At 31.3% G+C, this 25972-nt stretch overlaps 1 protein-coding gene across 7 annotated transcripts in view; it reads right to left on the bottom strand.

Moving 5' to 3' along the window:
• Mctp (multiple C2 domain and transmembrane region protein) overlaps window positions 1-25972 on the bottom strand; it is an 85475-nt gene that overhangs the window by 15020 nt on the left and 44483 nt on the right. For 2 of the 7 annotated variants that reach the window (XM_031970792.2, XM_076369563.1), the window contains exons 7-13: window positions 10012-10160; window positions 7529-7934; window positions 6607-6749; window positions 4902-5261; window positions 4156-4285; window positions 3162-3281; window positions 2253-2578 (exon numbers count right to left, since the gene is read on the bottom strand). In XM_031970792.2, coding sequence (XP_031826652.1) covers window positions 2253-2578; window positions 3162-3281; window positions 4156-4285; window positions 4902-5261; window positions 6607-6749; window positions 7529-7934; window positions 10012-10160 — 1634 coding nt within the window. Of the gene's footprint in view, window positions 1-1317; window positions 2039-2252; window positions 2579-3161; window positions 3282-4155; window positions 4286-4901; window positions 5262-6606; window positions 6750-7528; window positions 7935-10011; window positions 10161-11100; window positions 13210-18225; window positions 18525-25972 lie in introns of those variants that run through there. The other 5 variants (XM_031970791.2, XM_031970788.2, XM_031970786.2 and 2 more) reach the window with 5 other exon arrangements.

Here is a 25972-nt window from a genome sequence, read left to right on the forward strand (position 1 = left end):
GTTAGAGTAAAATGGAAAGAGTAATTCTGAGAGATGGCCCGGTCTCACTGATGTTATCGAGTGTACAAATTTTCAATTGAAAAGATAAATTTCAAAATAACACAAGTCAACCAGTCAACATTTCGAGAGAATCAATTTTTTTTTTTAATCTTCGTTCATTTATTCATTATCTATTTTGTTGATTCATGCTGCAAGCATTGGTTACACATACATCTTCGTTACGGGTACAGTTTTAATGTTATTAAGTAGCTTTGAGTAAACTGAAAATAGTTGGATCAATAACTCATATGGATAACGTTAGAATGTGGACTTGTGCTGTTTTGGAATTCACGACTTCAATTGTTTTTAGTGAAATAGTAAATCTTGCACAGAAACCTATTCAATTATTTTCTTTATACAGGATGAGTCATTCAACCGTGCCACCTAACTTTATTTGTAAACTATTTATCATATAAAAAAATGTCCTCGAACCGACATACGTGACAGTTATTTGGTATCAATTAAATCAACCGTATTATTGTCAACCATAATTTCAACTCTTGATGCCAAATAACTTCTGCCTCAAACATTTTTTTACTGAACAAATAAATGTTGATGGTACGATTAAACAACTCACCCTATATGTATTTATTTTCATTAATATATTTTCTTCAATTAGGTATTAATAAAATTTATGATGTAATAGCTCTTTTTAAAAAATTGGGTCATCTCTCCTCGACTTACCCAATATCTACCGTTATGTATCGTTGTGTCATAATGTCATATCTCGGTCCTATCGATGTTATCTTGATTATTTACGCAAAGGAAAACTGTGTTATAATTGTACACCTCAGGATAATAAAAAAAAAACAATTTTTTAGTATCTTATTCTTGTAATATAGTCTTTTAAATTTAATAAAAAGAATAACATTTTCCAATGGCACTTACAGTGTTTTCTAGAAAAACTCTTCAAATAAGTCCAAGTGCAAGTGTGGATATGTTCTGATTGTATGAATTTAATTATATCTTATTACAAACGCGCATAACTGTGATGGACAAGAAGCTGGTACTGCTTAATTTAACTTTAACAATTATTATATAGTTATTTCATTGTTTCTTGAAACCAATAATATGAAAAAAATATTAAATATATCCGAACGTATTTATGTTACAACTGAATAGTTGCAGGATAAATGTAACAATTTTGCTACACTACAAAAGCTCAAAATTGTACTGAACTCGAGGTAGTAGTTCAAGAATATTGGATAATGTTTAAATATAAATATTGAAGTTTCCATTTAAAACCAAAGGTCTGGTAATAGAACTTTGTAGAAGTTCGTAAAATGCAATCGTAAAAATATTCTAGTGAGAATTAGAACAAATATAACAATTATTACAATACAGTTTATTATAATATAGTTTAATAGAATTTCCTGTAAGACGTTACCTTTATCCTACGCAAAGTGTAAGTCATTAACATTTAAGAACGAAGTATAAGCAAGTAGTGTTGGTTTCGTTGGAACACTGAACTTTTAATATGAACATTTAGATTTCGATATGAGATACATTTAGAAAGAAGTTCAGATTAGTGCAACAATTTAATCGAAAATTCTTGTCAACAGGTCATTGTCCTACTCCTTGACTAATCGATTTAATCTTAATAAATTTCATTGCACTACTCCATGCTTCTTGGTCTTATCCATAAAACCGACCACAAGAAAGTGTCTCTTAACAGCTAGGCACAGCAACAGTGTCGATACCGAAACACGAAAACGACAAAATTGCATAGTCAACACATACTGGTTCTCAACAATAAAAAAACAGTGTCTGAAATAATAGGAAACCACGTGCTGTTGTGAATGTGTCTCTCTAATCAACGTGTTATTCATGTGTCATAGGTCAAGACATTTAGACAAGAAATCGTGAAACTTCGGCGACACTATTAACAAATAATCTCAAAATTGTCCTTGCGCTTCTCAAAAAATCGATCTTACCCGGGATTTTAGAAGACGTTTGGAAACTCTCTTCTTAAAATTTGTGTTTAATGACCTCCAAATCACTGGATCAAATAAAATTTTTCGATTGAATATCTGAACGAACATTTCAACGATGTTTACAGTACAAACAGATGTTTCATTGCTTATAAACGTTTTCTTTAATATTATTTCTCTTGATTCTTTCACAAAACAAAAAGAACAAGAAATTTGTTCATGAAAGATAGAGCACGAGAATCACACGACCGAAATGAAAATTTACTACTGTTGAGTATTTACCTGTAATTGAGTAGCTCGTCGTCGTCGGGCACTCGAGATATCAGATCGAGGACCTCGTTGTTCGGGACCGAGTGAGGCCGGATGATCTTTCTGAAGAATTTATTGATGCCCCACGCCAGGATCAGGTATCTAACCGGGATGAAATAGAGGATCGCTGCGCCGAGGATCACCAGCACTATGGCCAAGTAACTTAAGTAGGGAACGGTGAAATTGAAGAGATTTTTAACTCTTTCACAGAGGCTCGCTATATAACCGATCGAGTTCTGCACGGTTTGGGTCACCTCCTGAATCGCCTGCAGCCGTTCCTTCAGACTTTTCTTCTCTTCCTGGAAAACCATCCGCCGATGAGATATGTTATTTTCGATCAAAATTTTCAAAGCGATAAATAATAAAGTTATTAAGTAAAATAGAAGCGATAACTGCAAAAATAAGTACATGAATTGATTTTGGAAAAGTAGAATTGAAGAAGAAGGTAAAATTATTTAAGATTAGAACGTTATTGGTTAAAGAACACATTTTAATTTTTAGTTTCATTAGTGAAATTTTGGTGGCATAATTTACGATGTAATTTTATTTCGAATTTATTCATTTCAGATGAGAATTTACTTTAGTCAGTTTGATATTGGAAAGTTATATTAATATATTAAATAATAATGGTATTTAATATTTTATTTCAAGTCCATTTATTGTAAAGAAAAATTTATTTTAGCTAGTTTGATATTGAAAAGTTACATTAATATGTTACATAACAATGGTATCTAATATTTTATTTCAAGTTCATTTATTTCAGAGAAATATTCATTTCATATACTTTGAATATTAATGAATCTAATTGAGATTAATTTTAGAATTAGATCAAATAAAATAATCATTCTAATTGATTTGGACAAAACTGACGAAGATACTCACTTTGTCTTTGTCATCATCGTCGTCGTCGTCGTCCCCCGGAGTGGTTGGGCCATCGTCACCCTCGTCGTGGAAATGAGAGCTGGTATTATGAGACAGGGGCGCGCCGGTGATCACTGCAACCTATTCGGAAATCAAATCATTGATTGAGTTCACTTTCATCACCGTAAACCTGACAGAGAGCGTAGACATGCCACGATGCAACCAAAGGTCGTTGAGAATTTCGTTTACAAAGAGTGAACCTTTTACAATAGAATCACACATGGTTATTTCTTGTTCATTGATATATTAAGAAAGTTGTTAAAATTCTAAGTACTCGCAGTAACAATAAAAATTATTAAAATAAATTCCTCTCGAGATTATTGTTTTTAAATTCTTCAAAATCACTAACATTTTTTCAGATGTTACTTATTCATAGATTTATAAAAAAAGGTTAAGTTTAAGGCTGTAATTATTGACAGGGACAATGAAAGTAATTAAAAGAAAATCTTCTCAGGTGTATTTTAATTCATTCACTTATTAACAAATTAAACACTCCAGGGTTTGATTGAAAATATTTTACATTTGCTAGAGACACTTTATTTAGACGAGATCTAATAAAAAAGATATAAACTTCACTGAAAGCAGAATCTCTACAGTGTTTTATTAACTTAGATGGCGTCCGCTTTCTAAAAACTTCATGGAATCTTTGAGCTCGACTTTCTTGTAAATTTAATTGGATGAAATGCTCCTCTATTGTGCTCAAGAACAAAGACATTCACCTACTGAAGAGGGAGGAGTTTGGGGATGACTAAAAGATTTATCAAAAGTTCTGGACAAATGGAGAGTACTCGCAGACATCAAAACAATCTTATGCAAGTAAAACTACAAGAAGTTTTAGGTCAATATAATGACATCTAAAGGAATCAGCAAAATATGCAAAAATTTTAATCGGCAAAAAAATATACATTAAAAAATGAAAACAAGGAGGTATACAAACTGAATGTAGTTTACTTACCAAATAGTACCTCAGAAGAATAAGTAACGCCGCGCCAGGTATCATGTAAGGCTCAAAGTAATAACAGACAACAACGAAGAAGACCAACGCGATGATGCTTCTCATTTTGCTCTCCCACTCCCAGCAGCTCCTGAATACATAATCAAACACCAGGTAAGCAATCTCCTCAGAATACTCTAAAAAAATTCAAACCAAATAAATCTTTTATTTTTTACATTTTAGCCATCTGGACTGAAATTTAACATTAGAACCAACGAGTAAATATAGGTAAATGGAAATATGAATTTTATAATTACATTAAATGTAGATATCTTTGTAATTTCAATAATTGTGAAATAAGAAATCTAGAAGCAATCGTTTTGGCATATGTGATAGTTCTAATGTTAATCGATTATTCTGTGATCTACGTCCTTCTATTTAATTTTGTAATGCTTCATTAAGAATAATTTTCAATAACAATAAGTATAAGTTGCTTTTGCAGTTATATTATATACAAATATATTTTATACAAACATAAAAAAATGAACCGTTTATTTTGAAAGTAGCTTAAGTCCATATAAAAAAGATTTAAGAATGATTAAAGAATAAAAAAATTATGTAGAACTGTAACTATTATAACGATGAATTTGATTTTTTTTTTAAATGGACTTAAACCATTTCCAAAATAAATGGCTCAAATATATAAACATTAATTCAATTTATACGATAGACACTCAATTTACAAGGACACAAGAGAAATTACGCACTGTATGTATTTTCCTATATCGATGAAGATTATGATGATCGCCTTCAGCCTGAGTACATTCCGTAAAAAGACCTGTCGCTTGAATTTGATCTCCGGCTCCATGTACTTTTTCTCCTTGGGATTCAAGGTCCGAACGCAGGCCCTGAGGACGTTCCATCGAACGGTCATCTCTAATAGAATCTGTGGCGAATTACCCTTCGCTCGGCCTCTAAGTTTCTTGTCCTTCAACGCGTACCACCTCTTCTCACCGTTCCTTATTCTCAGCAACGGTATGGCGACCTTCCCGAGGAACTCTACTTTGTGGTCCCTGTCCTCGTCGTACACTGTCACCTCCAGCACCGAATTAATATCCTTCACGTTGCTAGAAACGAGTTATCGTTTGTAAACTAACAAGGGAAGTTATCGAACCCGGGATTTCAAAAAATGGTGAAACTTTTTAAGTAGAGCAAGTCAAGCCTAATACATTGTAAATTCGTTTTCGTGCCGAATTTCACTTTGAAAAGATGAAACCATTCCACCAAAGATGAAAATATTTCTTTCCCGTGGATTATACTGAGACCGATAAGAGATAGCGAAAAAGAGTTTAAAGAAAAAAGACATTGTTCTTTCCCGTTTATAAAATTGCAAAATAAAATTTTTCAAAAAAGATTCGTGTTGCGGGTATTTTAAAAAATTTGGAATTGGTATTAGCAGCAAATTATATTTATGCTGTTGGTGTTAAATAAAATTATTTTATAAAAACTTTCTCTGTGTTTAAATTTTCATTTAAGAATTCGTACAAATTTTTTCCGGTACCTAATATAAACGCGACCAAAAAGTTACATATAACTTGATACTTTATTTAAAAAATCAATGCTGTCTATAAACAAAATATAATCAAACCTTCCGGCAACACAGAACATGTTAATTATATAATACAAGAAATGAAGATTATAGTGTACAAAACAACTTCAACAGAGATATACACTCGAGTAGCGAATATTCAAGGCTTGCAATAGAATTTAAAATGATAGGCTGTCCAACTAGACAACGAAGTAAAGGTACACGCAAATGTGCGATAGCTAACTCAACTCGTAAACGATCTTTTTATGTCTACTGTCTCCTCTTGTGCTACAAACTATAAACATACACCTTTAACTTTTTGGTAATATTGTGGATAGCATTTCAATACAACCTATGAAAACCAGTTAGGTCAAAGGAAACAGATATGTTTTGATCAATTTGCATTGGGATGATAGAAAAACTAGATCTTCACACCAAACTGTAATTGTAATTTTATTACAATTTATTTTCTTTTGTATGAAAAAATTAGTTACCTCAGCTGTAGAGCACTTTGCATAATATTTACTATTTTTTTAATAATTATTCATTTTATTTATTAAATCATTAACTTTCATTAAGTTAATTAAATTTGTATATTAACATCTTTTGTTGTTTCTTATTAACCCTATTCTCGGATCAATTTATAAAATTTTGATTTAAACTTAAATATTACTCATCTGAGAATAGTTAAGTCAGTTTTTCAAGTGAAATAAATTTTATTCATTCATTTATTTATTTAACTATAATGGAATTTGATTGAGATTACAGCTGTAGTAATAATAATTGCTACTTATACTTGTATTAAGTATAGAATAATCGAAATTTAATTAATTAATTAATATTAATCCTAATTTTGATCTTATTAAAAGATTACGATCACTTACAAGGTGAAAATCTTTTGCCAGTTCGGCGCGAGAGTCTTGTACTCGGTTTGAGTTTGCAGCCTGGAGTTCACTAATTCAAGGACACAGAAGGGATCGCTCTTCCCTCCTAAATCAGCCGCTGCGAGACCTTGTGCCCTGAATACCTAAATAATGATAAAAACACACTTAACCCTTCAATGTTTTATTAATAATTAATTATAACGATGGTTAACTGTACTCGTAAGTCTACTATACCTTATCTTCCAAATACATGTTTACGTTACTCATTGAAATAACGTATTCATACTAATACTCAAATTATTTCGACACTAAACAAAGTTACCATAATAAGTAACCTTTATTTAAATAATCTGCAAACATTCAATTCAAAGAAATTATAAAGAACTCTTCACGAATTCACTAATTATAAAATATGCAAAATATATTACTTATCTAATCTAGAATATTTTTAAAAAATTACTTATTATAATTTATCCTGTCAACATCGATATTTAAAAAAAAATGTTCATTGTTTAAACGAAATCTTATTAAACGGTTTACTATTCTAATAATAAGACTTAAGTAAAATACATGCATTTATCGAATTCGCGATCTAGTAATCATAAATGAGGAATAAGATAAAATTGTGACATATCCGGTTCAGAATAGACCCCGATATAGTCAGTAACCATTAACAGTAACGAACGTGCAACACAATTCATTCGCAAACCTTGTCAAAATTGTAACAATAGATTTTATTCAATTTCTTTGTATATTCATTATAGTCTTCAAGTGAAATTATTTATTTTGAAAATCATTTCGGATATTTAACACTTTTAAGACATCCATAATTGCAAAATGAGGAAATGAAACCCGATATTTTGACGAATACTGTGGTTCTAAATGTTAAGGATTGGCAATAAACAAAATCTCTAATAAACACCTTCACGGTTAGGTGTCCAACATCTCGTATCCTCTGGAAGGTGTTCATCACCGAATATCTTTGGTACAATTGCTCCCGTTCGTGAGGAGTTTCTTCGTGTGCCGCCAGATCGCTGATGGTCTCGCTGGCTGTGGTGCCGCTGATGGTCAAAAGTAAAAAAATGCTCCCTGAGCCATCTTCAAGTTCACGCCAGAGACGATGAGTTGTCTCGCGCTCAAGCGTTGCCAAATCTATCATCGTTCGACCCATCAGATCATCCTGGTGGCTCTTGTCCCGGTCCCAGACAGTCACTTCTAGCTCCTGGCCCAGGTAAGGGTCTTCGTAGAGATGAAGGTCGAACTGCTCCAGCCAAACTGGGTTCAAGGTCTTGTGCACCACCTTCGATTTGTACTTCTCTGTTCCCAACCTGCAGGATTAAACAGAAATTCAATGAAATTATAATCAAAACTAAGTTCTTCGAATATTAAAGACTATGATATGTATCTTAGATTTTTTCTAAATTTTTACAAAACTCACAACAATGAAACATGAAAACTGTAAAAGATCTAACTAAGAAGGATTGATAATATTAAATAAAATATAATTATTTCAATACAATTACTTAAGACAAGATGAAACATTCAACGCTGTTGAAAATCTCGTTTCTTTATGACTTCACCACGATTTTTCATTTTTATTGCTAAGTTATGTGAAAATTTGGCTAAAATTTTTTTGTATATGAAATGAAAGAGTATAATAAGTATCTTAGATATTTTTCAGAGTCTTACAAAACTCACAGCAATGAAAAATAAAACCTGACCATAGAAGGTCTAACTAAAGAAGAAAATATTAAAGAAAATATAATTACTTAAAATATTGATTATGATACAGATCACATTAAAAAAGTTTAAAGGCAAATTTCGAAGATATTTCTCTTTTAATCATTTCAAAGATAAAATGAAATATCTTGTTAAATATGTGCTTAAAATAGTTGTTGACTGTGATAGGTAATTCGAGCCAAATATTGAGATTAAATATTAATATCGGTAAATTACCAATACCATTTTAAATCAATTTATACTTTATTAATAATAGTAAATTAAAAATCTAATTTCATTCAATAATACTTAACTTCAAAGAGAAACTTCGGTAAGAAATTCTTTTCGAATTTTTTTTTAATCACTTGAAAGTATATTGCTTCGAGAATAAAACGTGTAGCTTCAAAAAATATTCATACTTTTAAAAATAAATCGAGCTTTCACTGTGGGAAGCTTGTATAATTTAAAGCTTCAAGAAATGTGTCATATTTTCAACCATAAATAAATCTTTTATTATACGCACATTGTACAATTTATAACTTTAACAAATTTCGTTTAAAAACTTATTTTAAGAAATAAACGGACTTTTCATTATAAAAAATTTGTACAACTTGTAGCATAAAAAATATCCAAAAATAACAACTCAGATTTAGAACTTTAATAATATCGACTTTGACAAAGAATCCTACACTCTAGAATTCTTTCAATTTTCAAAATTGACACAAGAAAAACATTCAAATATTTCTTTTTAAAATAAACTGTCTTGTACATCGAAGCTTTTCTGTTTAGAATCGATTTTCGTGTCGAATATTAAAGACATTTAAATGGTTAAATGTCAAGCTTGCAGAATATGTCAAAGCGTTTAGTGGATTGTATGTCGAGTGATAGTTTTATTCCTTCGCTATATCGTAAATCGCATGGAAATCGAACGATGACCATTTGCACGTGAACAAAAACGAAATACAAATACTATATAAAAACATAAACACGTTCGACTGCGAATATGTACCTGTTCTAATTTCAAACATTTCATTCTTTTTCATAATTATTTTTTATTCAGACGACAAAAATGAATGCTGAAATAATTATTTTTAATTAAACCGAGATCAGAAAAATAATAAAAAGAAACTGTCTTGAAAAATCAAAATTTTCTTTATGTTATATACTTGTAACAAGAGTTACACAATATTTACGGAATATTATTAATATTTCTTATATAACATATTAATGACCCAGATAGTTAGAAGGTTAATCATCATTGTCTTTAATTAACTTGAAAATCCTTATAACATTAACGAATGAAAAGCAATTTCTGTTCGATTTAAATCGATCATTGTTATTTTACTGTTTCACGAAACTAATAGACTGCGTTTTTTTTGGATATATAGGAAATTGAAAATTGCAGGGTGACAAAAAATGTACAGAACATACAAAATATACTTCTTCTTACATTTTTAACAAAATACATTTTCTATTATTAGACTATTTAACTCTATTTCTTCAACCGTGTCCTTAAAGATTCGAATTTGTATAAAGGTCTACAGAGTACTAATGGTAAAAGAAAAAGGAACGTTGAATACGTCCGAACACATTTATGTAACGATCCGATACAACTGTGCATGTTTAACAAGACAGGAGACAAGAATAAGCGGGAAAGAGATGAGTGGGCAGTGAATAATTCCATACCGAAATTTGACGTATGGATCCGATAGACCGTCTATATCCATCGGCAGCAGATTTCTCGCCTCGACGAGAACAATCGTCACCACGGAGCTCCATATTTGCGACTTCAACCGTCTATTTACGTCCGCCAATCGATTTGTCCTCTGGAAGTACTGTAATACAAGAATAAGGCTATTTAAATTGGTATTGGGAACCCCTCCGCTGGAAAAGAATCCGTTCCAGGGGGCAGAAACTGACACTCGACAAAAAAAAACTTTACTTGAGAATAGATCGCTTGTTCGTCGAGCTTGTTTAGACAATGTTTTCCCTTTATTTACTTTATTCGGGAAATGTAAGTATGATTTTGTAAGATACTTTCGCTTAACATTAAACGTACTGATGTTTGTAACCAAATAACTGGTTATAAAACGAAGCTGAAACGAAACAGAAACAGAAGGAAAAACATAAATTGAAAAATTGATTAATCGAACAATATATGAATCGGTATGAAGTTAAATGAACGAAAAGAAAACTAGAAACTTAAATCAAATTTTAAAACTGATCATTTGACCGATTGCGATACGTTAAGATTCTAATCGTCAATTGTTTCATACGCTTAACTTTATTACTAACTTTAACGTTGTAATATTAAAATAACATTTTACCCTGTTTAAATAAAAATAAGTTATTATGAACAATTAATAAGGAAATTGTGAAAAATGTAGCTTCCAAGAAATCTTTTTTTGTATATAATAGACTACATAAACAATATATGTATGTTACGTACTGAACCCAAATAGACCGATCAATGAGTCATCACATAACCTCAAATCAAATAAAAAATTAAATTTCACAAATCATTTCATTCCTCCGTAAACAATAAATATTCTGAAACTTCGAAAAACGTGAATAATAAATTAAAACTAATTTTGTAGCGATCTAGCGATGATAAAAAAGAAACCTTTATCCAAATATAGATTGTCAATTTCATAAATTTAATGTATGGTTATTAACAACAGTATGGCAAACAGACATAATTATGTCACAATGAAATAGTTAATAAATATTATATTAATAATCTAATGAATACAGCAAAAAAACTAATCTCTCTACCCTATGAATGTCCTCCATTTTCTCCTTAACGTTATCCCGCAGCTTATCGAACAAATCATGATGCCTCGTGTCCTTTAATTCCAGCGCGCCATTGCTCGCCTTCGGATTAGCTTCCTCACGCTGCGAATTCTCGGATTTCTTCGACTTAGAAGTCGAAAGCGCAGTGTCCGATCCTAAGTTTGTGGACTCGCTTCCCGTGTTCCCCGAGTTCTCTAATTTAGTCTCTATTTTCGGCTCATCGTGTTCGTTCTCGGCCGCCGTGAACTTGATCGCGAGACCCGGCTCGATCTTCGATCGCTCAACCTTCGAGACCGCGGTTTTCCGTCGATCGGAAAAAATATCGTTCGAGGAATGCTTGCAATGATCCAAGATCCAGGTCTCGATCGGCAACAGCCACGGATGCTTCTCCACGTTCTCCTCAATGATCCTCTCCACGTGATCCTCCAGCATCCTCTCAACAGAGCCCATCTTCCTCTCCAAAGAGGACTTCAAGGAACCGATCGTCATCTTGTCCTTTGTTTTCGACTTCTCCGTGGAAGCATTCTTCGATTTCGAGCTAGTAAACCCTGTGCAGTCCTTCGTTTGAAGGTTTTCTAAAGAACTCCATCTCCTTGGAGATCGGTCTAAGTCCTTGGAACGATCTACGCTCGTTTCTTCCGCTTGAATTCTCTTTTCTTGATCTTCTCCACTCAATAAATTACTCTCGCCAGTGTTTCTCAGGCAGTTCAAATGTTTTTCCTCCTTCACCGCGTCATTTTGACAGTACACTGTGTCTTCTTTTACTTTACACTTTAAAGAATCTTGATTGATCACTGGAGTAGTCCTCAGATCGCAGTTTTTTGCCTCGATTTTATCCTTTGAACCGTGAAATGACGAGGAAACTTTACTTGATTCAATTTCATTGGAAAGTCTGCTCCTTTCGGTAATTATTTTCTTAGTGGAGGTGTCTTGTAGATTTAGCAAACTCGACGATCGACGTCGATGGAAAATAACGTCTGTTTCAATGTTCGCATCATCTGATCGATTCCTCAGACTCCTTTCTTCTAATTTTTGCTTGAACTTTTCTCGATTGGACTCCCAGAATCTCTTCCACTTGGTCTCTATGCTTTCTTCAGTGGATATCGGTTTGAATGATTTCGAAGATCCTGAGGGGTGATTTTCTAGATCAATCGGAGGGTCTCTCACGATTATATCGCTTACCTTGCCGCGTTTTTGGAATAAACGTCGAACTGATCTTGGAATTTCCGCGTATTCCGTATCAATTTTGCTTTCAGTTTCTTTCTCTGGGTCAGTCGATGGATTCTTCGATGCATCTTTGACCTCTGACTCGCTGAACTCGGATCCGGCGGACTCATTCTTCGTGACTTTTGTATTGTTTGTGGCTGAATCTTTGGACATCGAAAATTTTCGATTTATTTGAGGTCCACTCATTGTCAAATAATTTTGAAAACGAAGTTTGCACACTGCAAGATTGTTCTTCTCTTCATGTTCTGATTCACCTGTACAGTGAAACACTTGTTTCTCACCTTTCTGACTGTGTTACATAAATAATAAGTGGTTTCTTCCGGAGCGAACATACGAGTATACACCTGACCCCGTTCAATTGACACGTGTTTCTACTACTGCGTAGCTTCGCTTCATTTTGCAGAGACAATGGGTAATTTTGTGATGAATGATGCTGTTGTCAGTTGTTTGGTTCTTTTAAATGATCTTCTTTGACGATTGTTGATACAGATTTATTGGTGTCAGGTTGCTGAATGTAGACGAAATGTTTTTGGTTTGTGTGAGATTGAAAGTTTGTGTGTTGACACATAATTTCCATGAAAGTTACTGTTTAATGTAGATTTATTTAGTCCTTGTTTTTTACGTGTTTTATTTACTTTATTTATTCTTTGTTATTTGTATATTTTATTTATTTTATTTATCCTTTTCCTTTTAGTTATTTTACTTGTTTTGCAAAATTCATTCACTTTATGTATTTTGTTTAATTTAATTTATATCACTTATATAACAATATTTGCTTGTCAATACTGTAGAAAGCCTGTGACATTTCACATTTCCATATCAGGCTTTTCTAATTAAAAGATATTTAATACAACGATTATATAACTAGAGTAGGAATATATGCAGATTTCATGTTTTGTATTATTAAAGAATAATATTTTTATCTTCTCTTTGATCCAATCCTACAATTATTCTGAGCAGTATATATTTTCATTCTCAATAGTCTAACACGTACACTTGTTATTTACATTAATCTATTGACATTAAACTTTCAAGCTGCATTTTCCATCGTATAGATTCAAAAATTGCATAAAACATAAATACTATATCATTTAAAAAATTGATAATTTCATATCGACCGATAAATATATCCTTTCGTGATCAATATTTCGTTTCTTTGGGATATCCGTAACAGACGTGGTAAAAAAGATTGCTTAACTCCGTGCCATGTTTGTGACACGTAACGTTTACTATCTTAGGTAAAGAAAATTATTGGTTTAATAAACGGAAAATTGGTGAAACGTTTTTCTTAAATTTTATTTTATAAGGGCGAAATGCATTTTATAAAGACGATCAGTTGCATTTCATAAAATATTGTTTTTTTCTTCATAATTACAACTGCTTGTAACTGAAATAAACGTTGGTCGTGAACGTATTAACCTTTTGCACTTAAGAATATTTTTCTCAATAAATATTCATTGTTTTCCAATGAAATATCAATGACATTTTTAGCAACTGACATAAAAGAATATGCTGCATAAAATAAGAGACAGATTGATTTTATTTCGATGTTCCATGCATTGATACATTACACAAAATTTAATTCTAAATTTATGAAACAAGCCAATTTGACTAATATTGACTTTTATTCAAATTATTCAGTAAATGTTTGGATCGATTTTAATTGATGCATATTCGCAAATATGTACCCTAATTGTCTACTCTTAAACCTTTTATTCCCAAAATCGAAATGAACGAATATCACTTTCTCTAACAGCGATAGAATAAACTGTACAATAAATGTCCAGAAATCTAGTGTTGACATACATTTGAAAATGAATGTAATTTTAAAACATTTATTAAAATTGAGTATTTATCGTAATAATACTTTTTAAGTGTATAGCGATAAGCAACTTAAAAATACGTAACGCGAACAAATGTGTATGTAAATGACTACTACAGTAATACGTAAGTGAACAAATTTACTGGGTCGGAATGTGTTAATATTGAATTTTAAATCTTATAATTTTGCTACGTTAATCGTGCAACGGGTTAAATCCTCTAATTCTCTTTTGTCGTGACCGTTTTTGCGCACAGCAGTTGATTGCTACTTGCTCTTCCACCTACGAACAACATCGAAATATAAAGTCCACAAACTGCTCGCAACGTGACGCGTCGCAATTGATCGATCGTTCCGGGCAAGAAATAACAAAAAATAAAGTTACGTTTCTCAGAGATCGCGTGCGGCTAGTCTCAGTAATTTACCACATGAGCCTTGCGCTACGACGAGAACCGGAAGCCGAATAGAACAACGATCGAGACTTAACACATTGCATCACGACAACATATAATTTTATCTTTCCTCTTTTGCTTTGATTTAATCATTGAAGAGTGGACGTTTTTTATGAGTTCATTGTCGGCGATGTTTTGAATCAATCCAGTTTTTATTCATCCATTTTTTTTAAATATTTTTGTTAATATATTTCTATAAAATGTTTTGATTTTTCCATCGACTTTGTATACTGAACTGATGAGTTAACACTAGACAACCGCGCCTGTCAAAATGACGGATTTCAATTTTCTTATTTCGCAATTATTGATATCTTAAAGGTATTAAATATTCGAAATTATTTGAAAAATTTGAAAATTTTCATCACGAGTCCAGCTCGATAGGAGAAGGGGTTAACCCTTTTTATGACATCTAACTCCTAAACCATGAAATATTATAATAAGACATAATGAGTATGCATTTTTACAGCATAAATTCATGTTTTTCTTCAAGATAATAATGGAAACTTCCTTACATAACCAAAACGTGTTTACAGATTGAAACCATATTGCAAATTCGAGAAACAATAGAAAAAATTGGGTGTTTGCAAGCTACAAACACTTCGTTACAAAGGGTTTAACCCCTTGCCATACAATATCGTGTCAGATTCATAGTGAAGGTTTCACATAAAATATAACAAATTAGTAAATAATTGTTACTCAGCTATTTCAAGTTCAGATTGAATATTATTTTCCTATTATTAATTGTAATGCTTCAGAGTAAGCGTGAACATAGAATAAGCATAAATCTTTTCTCTTTTTCTAACGAATTGTGAACATTAAAGAAAGAAATCACACAGCAACGGGTTAATATGTGAACGGTTCGAATATAAACGATGCCAAAAGGAAAAAGGGGACGGACATTTTTGCGCGGTCATTTTGTTTGTCGGTGAATAGGTCAAAATCATCGGGTTAAACCTGATCTTGGCGTGAATCCAAAGAACGAGGAAGGAATTACTCGTGGCGCGACGATAGACACGTGTTCGTGGTGTCGCACAAATTAACCGATCACTTAACGGTCGTGAGTCATAGAAATGTCAAGCAACACACGTGGTTAGATATCGAGGAATCAACTTTAATCGATTCTGCGACCTTCCTCGTATTTCATATTTTCCCCGTTATTAAAATTATGCACGTAAAAAGGGAAACAGCTTACAATAGTCACCTCGCGTAATCTTTCGCAATATTGCACAAGAGCGACCAGTTTTTTGGTAACAAGGAAACTAACGCTGCACGATGTATTTATAAACCTCTTATTTTTAACAAGTATTTTATTAATTTTTATTGTAATCAAGTTAATTAATATGTATATGGAATGTAGAGTCTATAAGAATATTTTTAATATGGAATAAAGTATTTTATAATGGCATTGCACGCCAATGGAAATATTTATTACATCACACGATTATTAAATACCTTATCACTAGTATTTCTGTTGCTGGTAATATATTAGATAAATATCATTATGTAACTTTTCATTAATAATGCAGCGGCTATTCTGTTTGTATATATATATATATATATATATATATATATATATATATATATCAATAATAAGATATTTTTTTAATATTACTAATATTATTAATCATTTTATATTAATAATAATATTAATATTTTATTTAATTACATTAATAATAATATGAATAATAATTTTAATATTATTGATAAATATCGTATCATGTGCTAATGTACATCGAACAAAAACAAAATTTTCGTAGACGAAAGATAGTAGTATCGGGACAAAATAATGGATAAGAAAATAGCAGTGTGTTTATTTAAATTCAGGCGATAAATCTTTAAATATCCTTCTTTCTATTTTCTGCATTGGATTTAAATAGTAACCACAACTCAATTCGCTATTTTTATTTTTCTGTGCCACATTCCATTGTCTCGTTCTTTTTTATTACGTTCAAGATATTTAATCTGTATTTATGCTCACATATATCAGAATTAAGTTCTTTAGCATTTCTTTGTTTTGTTTCGTCCCTAACATTTCTTTATTTTGTATGCTACTATGTCTGAATGTAGGATAAGTCAAGAAGTGATGACCCACTTTTTTTAAAGAACTATCACGTCATAAATATCATTAATAGTGAACGAAAAGAAAATATAGCTATTTTATATAAATATTTTATATTTTAATATACATATATTTGACAATTGAAACGAGATCCGACCATCTCACCCAAAATTACCCTAAGCAAACTATAAAATGTACGTTTATGTTCAATGTTCCTATCAACGATCATAAAATTCTATTAGGTGATGTTATTATTTACTTGTCTTTAACTAAGCTGATCCAGTTGTTTGCAATAGATAAATTGCCTCATCGAGGTGTTCGCCGTTGGGTACTACAATCGTTGACGCAGATGGCAAGCGTATCCGCTATACATACTGGGAATTACGTGAGCAAGAGACTCGCGTAGTGGAAAGTACACGAAATTAACATAAGTCTCTTTAAATGATGATAATCGCGGAATAATCTCTAACTATAAACCGCCCTTCTCGAAATACATCTGCATTTCTATTCCAATTAATCTCACAATCTTCTTCCACATACACTTGAAAATTGGAAATTAAAATCAAACATTGGGAACCTAAATTAAATGAAAATTGAAAAGAATAGATTTTCATAGGTTCAACGATATTTTCAGAACTTTAATATTTTAATTAACAATGCTTAGTTCTTCTTGTTTTAACATTATATTTTTTGTTTGGTATGGAATAACGTCTCCCACGTGTGATCGAAATTTCAAAATAAAACTTGAAATTATTTCATTTAATACTTCTCTGTTATCAAGGAATGCACTGCTCAAAATAATTCGAATTAAATAAACAAAATAAGAAAATATCTATTTTAAGTTGTTCAAAGTTTCATAAATCACCAATTCGAACACTCATTAAGTACTTGTACATTCCTTCTTCTAGGAATTAACATTACTTATGTCTTACGTCGGAAACTCATTAATCTATGTGATTGTATCTACGACGGCGAATCTTGATAATTTGTATGATACGACGGAAATATATACCTATCGCACAAATTATCACGTTTTCCCATTTGATCGTAGGCACAATTCACAAGAAACAATTGCTTAAATTACAATGATCGAAATAGAAAAATATTTATTTTTTTCAATAGTACTTCCACAAGGATTCCCATAAAATAAGATAATCAAAATCTTTTAAAGTAACTGTAATTAAATACACTAGTGCCCTAAACTTTCAATACTTATTGTATTCATAAATAAAATACTTAAAACCGTATACACATTTTCATTGAATTATTATTAACTAATAAGTAAGTTTTATTGAACAAAGAAAATCCACAACTTGATGGTAACTAACTACTCTTTTCATACATGTTTTCACGAAGATTCAATTAACTCTATATTCCAAAAATATATTTTCAAAATATCACATCCCCTATTACAACACAAACCAGAACAAAGTCTCAATGTACAAATTAATTTCAACTACCTCTATATTTAATAATTACTTTTTCAGAATATCAAATTCTCTATTACAACACAGATTTTGGTAAACATTCAATCTGCATATTTCAATTACCTATGTATTTCATATTCTTTCAAAATATCAAACGTTGTGTATTAACACAAATTTGGATAACTTTTTAACCAAATTTTTCAGCAAGTGTACACAATATACACTGAAGGTAAATACACGAATAACGGAGACCGGTCTCGTTCCGACCACACACGTCGGAAACGCGCGAGGCGCGAACAATTCTGGGGTAATTAACGCGCGTCACCGATAAAAACGGAGAAGAGACGCGCGTATAGTGCCGTGACGAACAACGGGGACCGCACTTGCACGACGATCGGCTGTGACTGGTTAACGATATGGTTTAGCGAGACCGTCAAGCCACTTGTTCCCTCTCCAGTTGCGGCGAGAGGTAAATATTGCGATATCGTGAGTTTCAGTTTGTTATGTCGGCCCGTATTAGACCAGAGTTGGGTAAAACGTGATCGGATCACACACTGCTCACGTTGATTCAAATGTAACAGTTCTTTCGGTAAAATATCACTTTTTGTAATTGTAAATTGATGCTACTTTGTAATCGGCATTCAACTGATTACGGTGAACAATAATTAATAATTGCAGATAGTGATTCGAATGAAATGTTTCATTTAACCTTTTAGGTAGGAAAAATTTATTTATATTAGCAAGATATGTATTTATATTAGTAAACATTTAAATTTGTATAAACATTTATTTATGTTTATGTTGAGTTTTATAGATAATTCATGTAATCACTTCGAAAAAATACAGTTTAATAAGTACTCGACATGCTTTTAGATTAAGATTTACCGAAAAGATGAATTGTCAGTTTTAGTTACATTTGATCTAACTTTGTTTTTATTTTGCTTTTATTATTTTAATATTTATTTTATTAATTGATAATTACTGGTTGAGATTTACTATCGAAAGTTGCATTCTAATTGTTACATTTAATATACAGTTAAATTACACTTTGTTCAACTTTTAATCGAATTAACATTTGAGCAAAAATTTATTTGGACAAACCAAAAAAATATTATGTTTCATATAACATATAAAACAATATACATTTATTATTTTTGTTTCATTTTTATTATTCTATTTGTATTATTTGATTCAGTTTTATATATTCTTCAAATATATTAATAACACAATTACTACTCTTTCTACCAAAATTATTGAACAAAATTATTAAAAAATATTGAAGAACGCATATTTTTTCTTTAAATGAATTAAAAACACTTTAATTATCTAGTGAAATGTTTCTTGCAGCATTTATATTTTAATATTTTGCAAGGACTTTTCCCTGTCATTTTCTTAGATAAAATTTGTACGAAGAAAGTGAGCGTACGAATACTTTCTTACACCACTTTCGTAACTGCCAGCGAAAATTCACGTACATGTTTCCATTTACAAATATACAAAGAGGCGTCCTCTAACGCTGTCGGCCCGAAATGTGTTAACAACTCACCGTCACTTTGAACTCAGCGACAATTAGACTGTTTGTATCTTTGGCTGTAGGGCAAAACTATCCAAGTAACATCTTAACACAATTTCATAGCTTAGTAAAGATATCTGAGAGGCAGAAACTGTCTTAGAATCTGTTTTTAAAGAATTTAAAGAAAATGTGTGTTCTCGACCCCATAGCATAAACAAAAAATGTAGAGAAATAATTTTTACTACTTATAACGTATAAATTACTTCGTAGATATTCAATAGACTTAAGTATTTTAATAAAACGATAATTGAATGGACGCCTCTTATTTCATAGAGCTATAAAGTTTGTCATTTGTGTTCGACTTTACTGTGCCATACTTTAGTAATAAAAAGAAAGTGACCTAAGATTTCAGAAGCTTATAGTCTTCATCGACATCTCGACCGTTTTTTATCACTCAATATATAAGCAAAGAGAAATGGCGAAGCCATAAACGTAATACAATAAACTGTAGAGTTTATTCTCGTCATTTTTATAAATTGAGAATGCTGTGTACATACTCCAGGCTTCCCAAGATATTTGATTTAATTCCCGGAAACGAAAAATCATACATTTCAACCACATCAAATTTTTTATTGTTAATTCATGAAATCAGTTTACTGTTCTATTTTATCAAAATCTACAATAACTACATTTTTATCTAATTAATAATTACGTAAAACAATAACATTAATTGTTAAAGGATTTTTCAAAAATTCGGAGAAAATAATCGTAAAGAGAAATATTCTGCTGACAATTATCCTCTTTGGAAACTGTACTACCTATGTTTCAAATATTTCTTATATCATTAATACTTTGACTGTAATATCATTAAACACTCTTCAAGACTCTTATGCAGCAGAAACAGTTTTCTTAATAAACTAAAAATTCTTTAGAAACTAGAAGCTCTACTAGATAACTCTATTATCTTCCCTATATCTCATACATTAAACAAAATCTACTTCGTCCGATAAGTCATCAAGAAAATTGACGATTAGCACTAGAACTACCGAGCGTTTAACACGATTAATATATAATCTTTATAAAAATTCCAACAATAGATTTTTTTCGGTTTCTTCATACATTCGTTATAGTATTCAAGTGTTACTATTCAAGTTTTAAACTCATTTAGGATATTTAACACTTTTAACCCCTTACCCTACAGTGTCAGACTCATGACAAAAATTCTCAATTGAATTTGATAAATCTAAATGTTACTTACTTTTTTTTAATATAAATTGTACATTATTTTTTTTATTATCAATGCTTAATCTCTGGAGTAAACGTAAACATAGAATAAGCATCAAATTTTTTTCCTAAAAAATTATTAACCATAAAGTATCATTATCAAGTACAGTTATGAAAGAAATCCTAGGATAAAGGGTTAAGATATTAATAATCAAATAAACAAACTGAAACCCGTTATTTTGACGAGTGCAGTAGTTATAATGTTAAAAAATTATTAAATTTATGTAAGAGATGGGTGATGTACTAATTAGGCAGCAGATAAATACTTTTAGTATGTACAGTATGCAACATACTGTTGCTCGAAAGGAAAAATCGAAATGCAATCTTATTCTGTCGTTACTTCAGGCCAAGAAAAGGGAGCGCCAGTTCCAACACCTTTTATCTAATATTGATCATGACATTAACATGACACACCAAGAAACCCCTGGTGAGCGGCTGTGATCACCAACGCGGTTCATTCATCGTGTTTGCAAGCTAGAACGAGGTGATGACGGGGAATCACCGTGGATTACGGTGTGCACGTTTATATTATCTCATGTAGCGACAAAGCGTTGTGACACAAGAGGTACGAAGTCTCTTATGAACTCGTATATGCTACATAAAAATCATTGAATATGGTAAGCCTTTGCAGTCTGAAATCATCTCTCAGGTGACATTTTAAATGCAATGCGAAAATTTCATAGTGCAAAGGGCTAAAAATATTCAATAATTTATTCCATTAAATATTCATAATGTGCCAAATTTCAGAACATTCACTGTTTGTTTTTATAATCAATAACATTCTTTTGTTTAATATTTCGGTTAACGTTTCTGTGTCTCTGAATTGGTTAAAATGAAATTTATCTGTTTCAAAATATTTATTTCTTTTGATATAATTTATTAAATAATCGTTCAATTAAAATTATTAAGTAATAGAGAATAGTAAGAGTAGATTTATAACTAAGAACTCTTTTATAAATTAATATTATGAAGTTTTATTTTGTTGAATAATTATAAATATCATTTGAAATTATATGGTTTGAACAATAATTTTTGAAAACTTTGTTCCAAAGTTTCTAAAAGTTATGAGTAGATGTGATGGTTTATGTGAGAAGTACTTTTTTAAAATGGCGATTGTCATACCAGAAATATATCCATCTATTTTTATTGGAATCAACAAATGTAATAGCTTTTTTAACAGTGAAATGTAGTTAGAAAAGAAAATATTTTATTCTTGTATTTATATTATCACATACAATCGACAGATTTGAAAATTTTCATGGAAATTTATGTAAAGTGAAGCTAAATAGAATATTATGTCTTATATTAATAGTTTAAGTAAATTGTACTATAAAACCAAATGAAATTTTAGTTTCATAAAGAAATCAATAGTAGTTTCATAAAAATTTCATAAATAATCATATTCCTTTTACAAGGTCATTACAAAGAGGTACATAAAAATCCACAATCAATTCGCCATGTTTATAAACTAAAAATAAATTATAAAAACTAAAGGTAAATATAAAAGATTCCTGAAATCTCCGATAAGGTGTCTGCGTGGTATCTGTAGGATATCAAATCGGCAGCAAGAAACAGTTAACAAATATTTTGAAAAATTTTGTTTGCTGTTATGACAAGCAATTCGGAGGGGACAGGTTAACAATGAGAAAAGTTACTAGCCTTCAGAGTTTCCGAACCTGGTCTTTCTCAGAACGATACCGTAAAGTCAATATCACAACGGAGACGAGTTCACCACTGACTCCTAACCCAGTTTCCCTATTCTCTTACCCGCTAGAAATATCCACTGGGTGTGCATATTTAAATAACTCCAGTTCCAAACCACAAAATAATATTGTGCTCAACCATTTCCTATTTTAGTATCTCTGGTACATCGCCAAAACTGTAACGCATAAACATCAATGTTGTTTTTAATGGCATACCCCTTTCGGCAGGATAATATTTTTTCGTCAAGTTACCAGGGTCATCGATATTTTCTCGCGCGCCAACACATTTTTCCCTTCGTGCTGTTTTGTAACTAGTATTAAAGTTTATCCGACCATGTTTCAGTCGCTAAAAATGTAAAAAGTTCTGAAATGACTATGTCTTGTATAAATGGATCAAAGAAAGAAAAATAGATTCGAATATGTCAAAAAATAGATTAATAGAGAGGTAGATATATAGATAGATGGTAAAAAGTTAAACCAATTAGCTAAGGAATAATAGCATACAAATAAATAAAATATTGCAATAATTCATATTAAAAAATGTTAACGCGATTACTATTCTGATTAACTTGATGAATTTTCATTTTAATTTAATGTACGTGTATACACCAAATATCTTTGAAAATGAACCTTCGTTTCTTAATTAGCAACGAGTTGGTGCCATTCGTCAAAGAACAATATTCAAGTGATAATATTGATTGCTTCGAGTGTTAAAGAGATCGAGATCTGTTATGAATGTCTCTCGAGTTCGTCGGAAGTATTGAATGAAGGAAAAAACTGATTCGAGACGAATGGGTTACCAATTTCTTGATAAATGTTCTATCGGCCGAGTACACGGACAGTTTGTACCTTCGAATATGTGTCAATTGTTGACACTCGAGGCTTATGGAGAAGAGATTTATCGTTTTTCGATATTTCATTACGCGGAAGCAGTCGCAGCCCCGACGATGGATCAGAGACCGGTATTTAATGTTTGCTTGGAACCTATTTGCGCCACCGTCGATGGCCAGGTTGAAAAGATTCCACCAGCCACTTGACCTCAAACTCAGTATCCAAGCCTAATTTCGCGACGATGAAGCTCCTAACGAAATACCGAGTTCGTCTACTTCATTTAACCCTTTGCGGGCGTGTTAATTTCATATACTAATGTATTGTATTTCATCACTTGTTTAGTAATTTTAGACAAAAATACAATTATAAATCTCTCTTTCACATAAACCATTTTGATAAAAAATATTTTAATTCTGTAGTTTGTATTTGTAAGTTATACTTTTATATTCTAATTATTTTCATTTTATACGTCCAGAACGGTGAAAATGTTCTATCGGTTATAGTTCGCCTTATGACCGTCAAAAGATTAATAATTGTCATTAATAATTTACCAGAAAACAAACAACAATTCCTAATTCATCTATATTCATCTTTGTTTCAGAATATAACAATTAATAATAGAAAAATTTGATTCATTATATTTAATTTAAATCCAAAGTAATTGAGAAGCATTTAATTTTTGTAATTTCCGTTTAAGAACTTCCTCGCGAGTCTGACTCAACATTATATGACGAAGGGTTAACCGCGAAGTACCGTAAGATATACTATTGTGCAGAAATGTTTGATCTTTTATCGAAGAATTGCTTGCCGATCTTATCTTGAAGTTTACTTTGCTCATTTTCAATGGATTTTTCTTGTCTAGCATCTGTTAGGTTAAAGATAAATAGTTTTCTTTTTCATTTTCAAACATTTCTTAAGTAGAATAAGTCAAACTTGATTGTATAGATAAATACGAGTGATAAAGTAAATAATTTAAAATTTCTTCAATAATTTAAAAAAGCTTTCTCAGTAAAAATATCTTTCTGATATATGCAATGTGGAAGTCTCGTGTTCTCTTCCAAGATGGTGGCGAGTGCTCGAATTGTTTTGAGAGGTCACAAGTGTATCGAACTTTTTCCCTTCATCATTGTCTTCAATCTGAGAAATAGAATATAACCGGACAAAACCAATTCACCGAGTAATCAAACTGAACGAAACTTTCTCAACCCAAAAAGTTAGAGTGATAGGTTCCACCGCAGCTCTATCCGCCATCTTGAATAAGCTTCAGAAATGTAATCCCAATTAGTACAATTTATTCATTAGAAAGACAGTAATAATAAATACAACAATCATATTTCAAATTTACCTTTCCTCATGAACACTTTTCAACCAATATTCCTACAGATCCATTATTGATTAATAACTTTGTCAATATCCAAGTTATAAATCATTTTCGACTGCTTAAACGTTCATACACATACATTTTCAATACCCACGTTATCAATCGTTTCTAATTGTTTAAAGTTTCACAGAATAGTCGATTAATCCCAATATTTAACTAATAATTTTCAGTTGCTCGAAGTTCTATACGTTATTCGTTAACCTTCCAATACTCAATTCAGAGGTCGTTTGCGATCGCAACGCAAATTTTCATCCGAACGCGACCATATTCTAATTAACCCGTGGAAAGTGGAACGAAAACACGAACTGTCAACAGATTACGAGCCCATGTATTTCCCGTAGCAACATTTCATTAAAATTCCACTCGCAGCTTGTATGGACTAAAATGATAAGCTTCGCCGAACTAGCGACTGCGAGGTACGCCCGTATCACCGGCACGATATGCAAATCCGTCGATGTTGCCTGCGATCAGCAACACGGAGTTTCTTGTTTTTGGCCTCAAGGATGTCGCGTACGTTCTGAATTTCTTAATAAAGTGCTCCCTTCCCGACTCATTTGCGTCGGAACTACGTTCGTGTCATCTTTGTCGCGAGATTGAGCTGGCTGACAATAGGCTGAGCTTGCTCATCTTTCGGACATTCATGTCATCTTCATAAAATTATTGAAACGGCTGATAATAGACGAGGTTTCATTCAGACTACGTTTTCCTGAATTAAAAATACCCTTAGACTATGAATTCTTGTGTATTTACTAGTTGTGTGTATTATGGCTATGATGTAGGAATCTTTGAGGAATAAGATCGTATTTTGTGAGTTACTGGATACTTGAATTAATTGATGCAAAATAAGAATGAATAGATTGGATAAAATCTTGTTGAAAGTGAATTTTATAAATTATTGTCAAGTAATAGGTACTTTCTTAATTAAATTCTTTATATTGTATACGAAATGTAAATAGTTGTATTTCAAACGTAGGTTCTTATAATTAGGAAATTCTTAGGCTTCAATATGTGTGTTTAATTTATATATACATTTATTATTAATAACTTCAATTGTATTAAAACACCAAATTTTGAAACCAAATTTTAATAAATTTAACTAAAATAACATAAAATTATTTAATTAAGTTTCGTTATCATTGTCTGCACATTTATTTTATT

This window comes from Nomia melanderi, chromosome 7 (genome assembly GCF_051020985.1).
Source record: "Nomia melanderi isolate GNS246 chromosome 7, iyNomMela1, whole genome shotgun sequence".
Lineage (NCBI taxonomy): Eukaryota > Metazoa > Arthropoda > Insecta > Hymenoptera > Halictidae > Nomia > Nomia melanderi.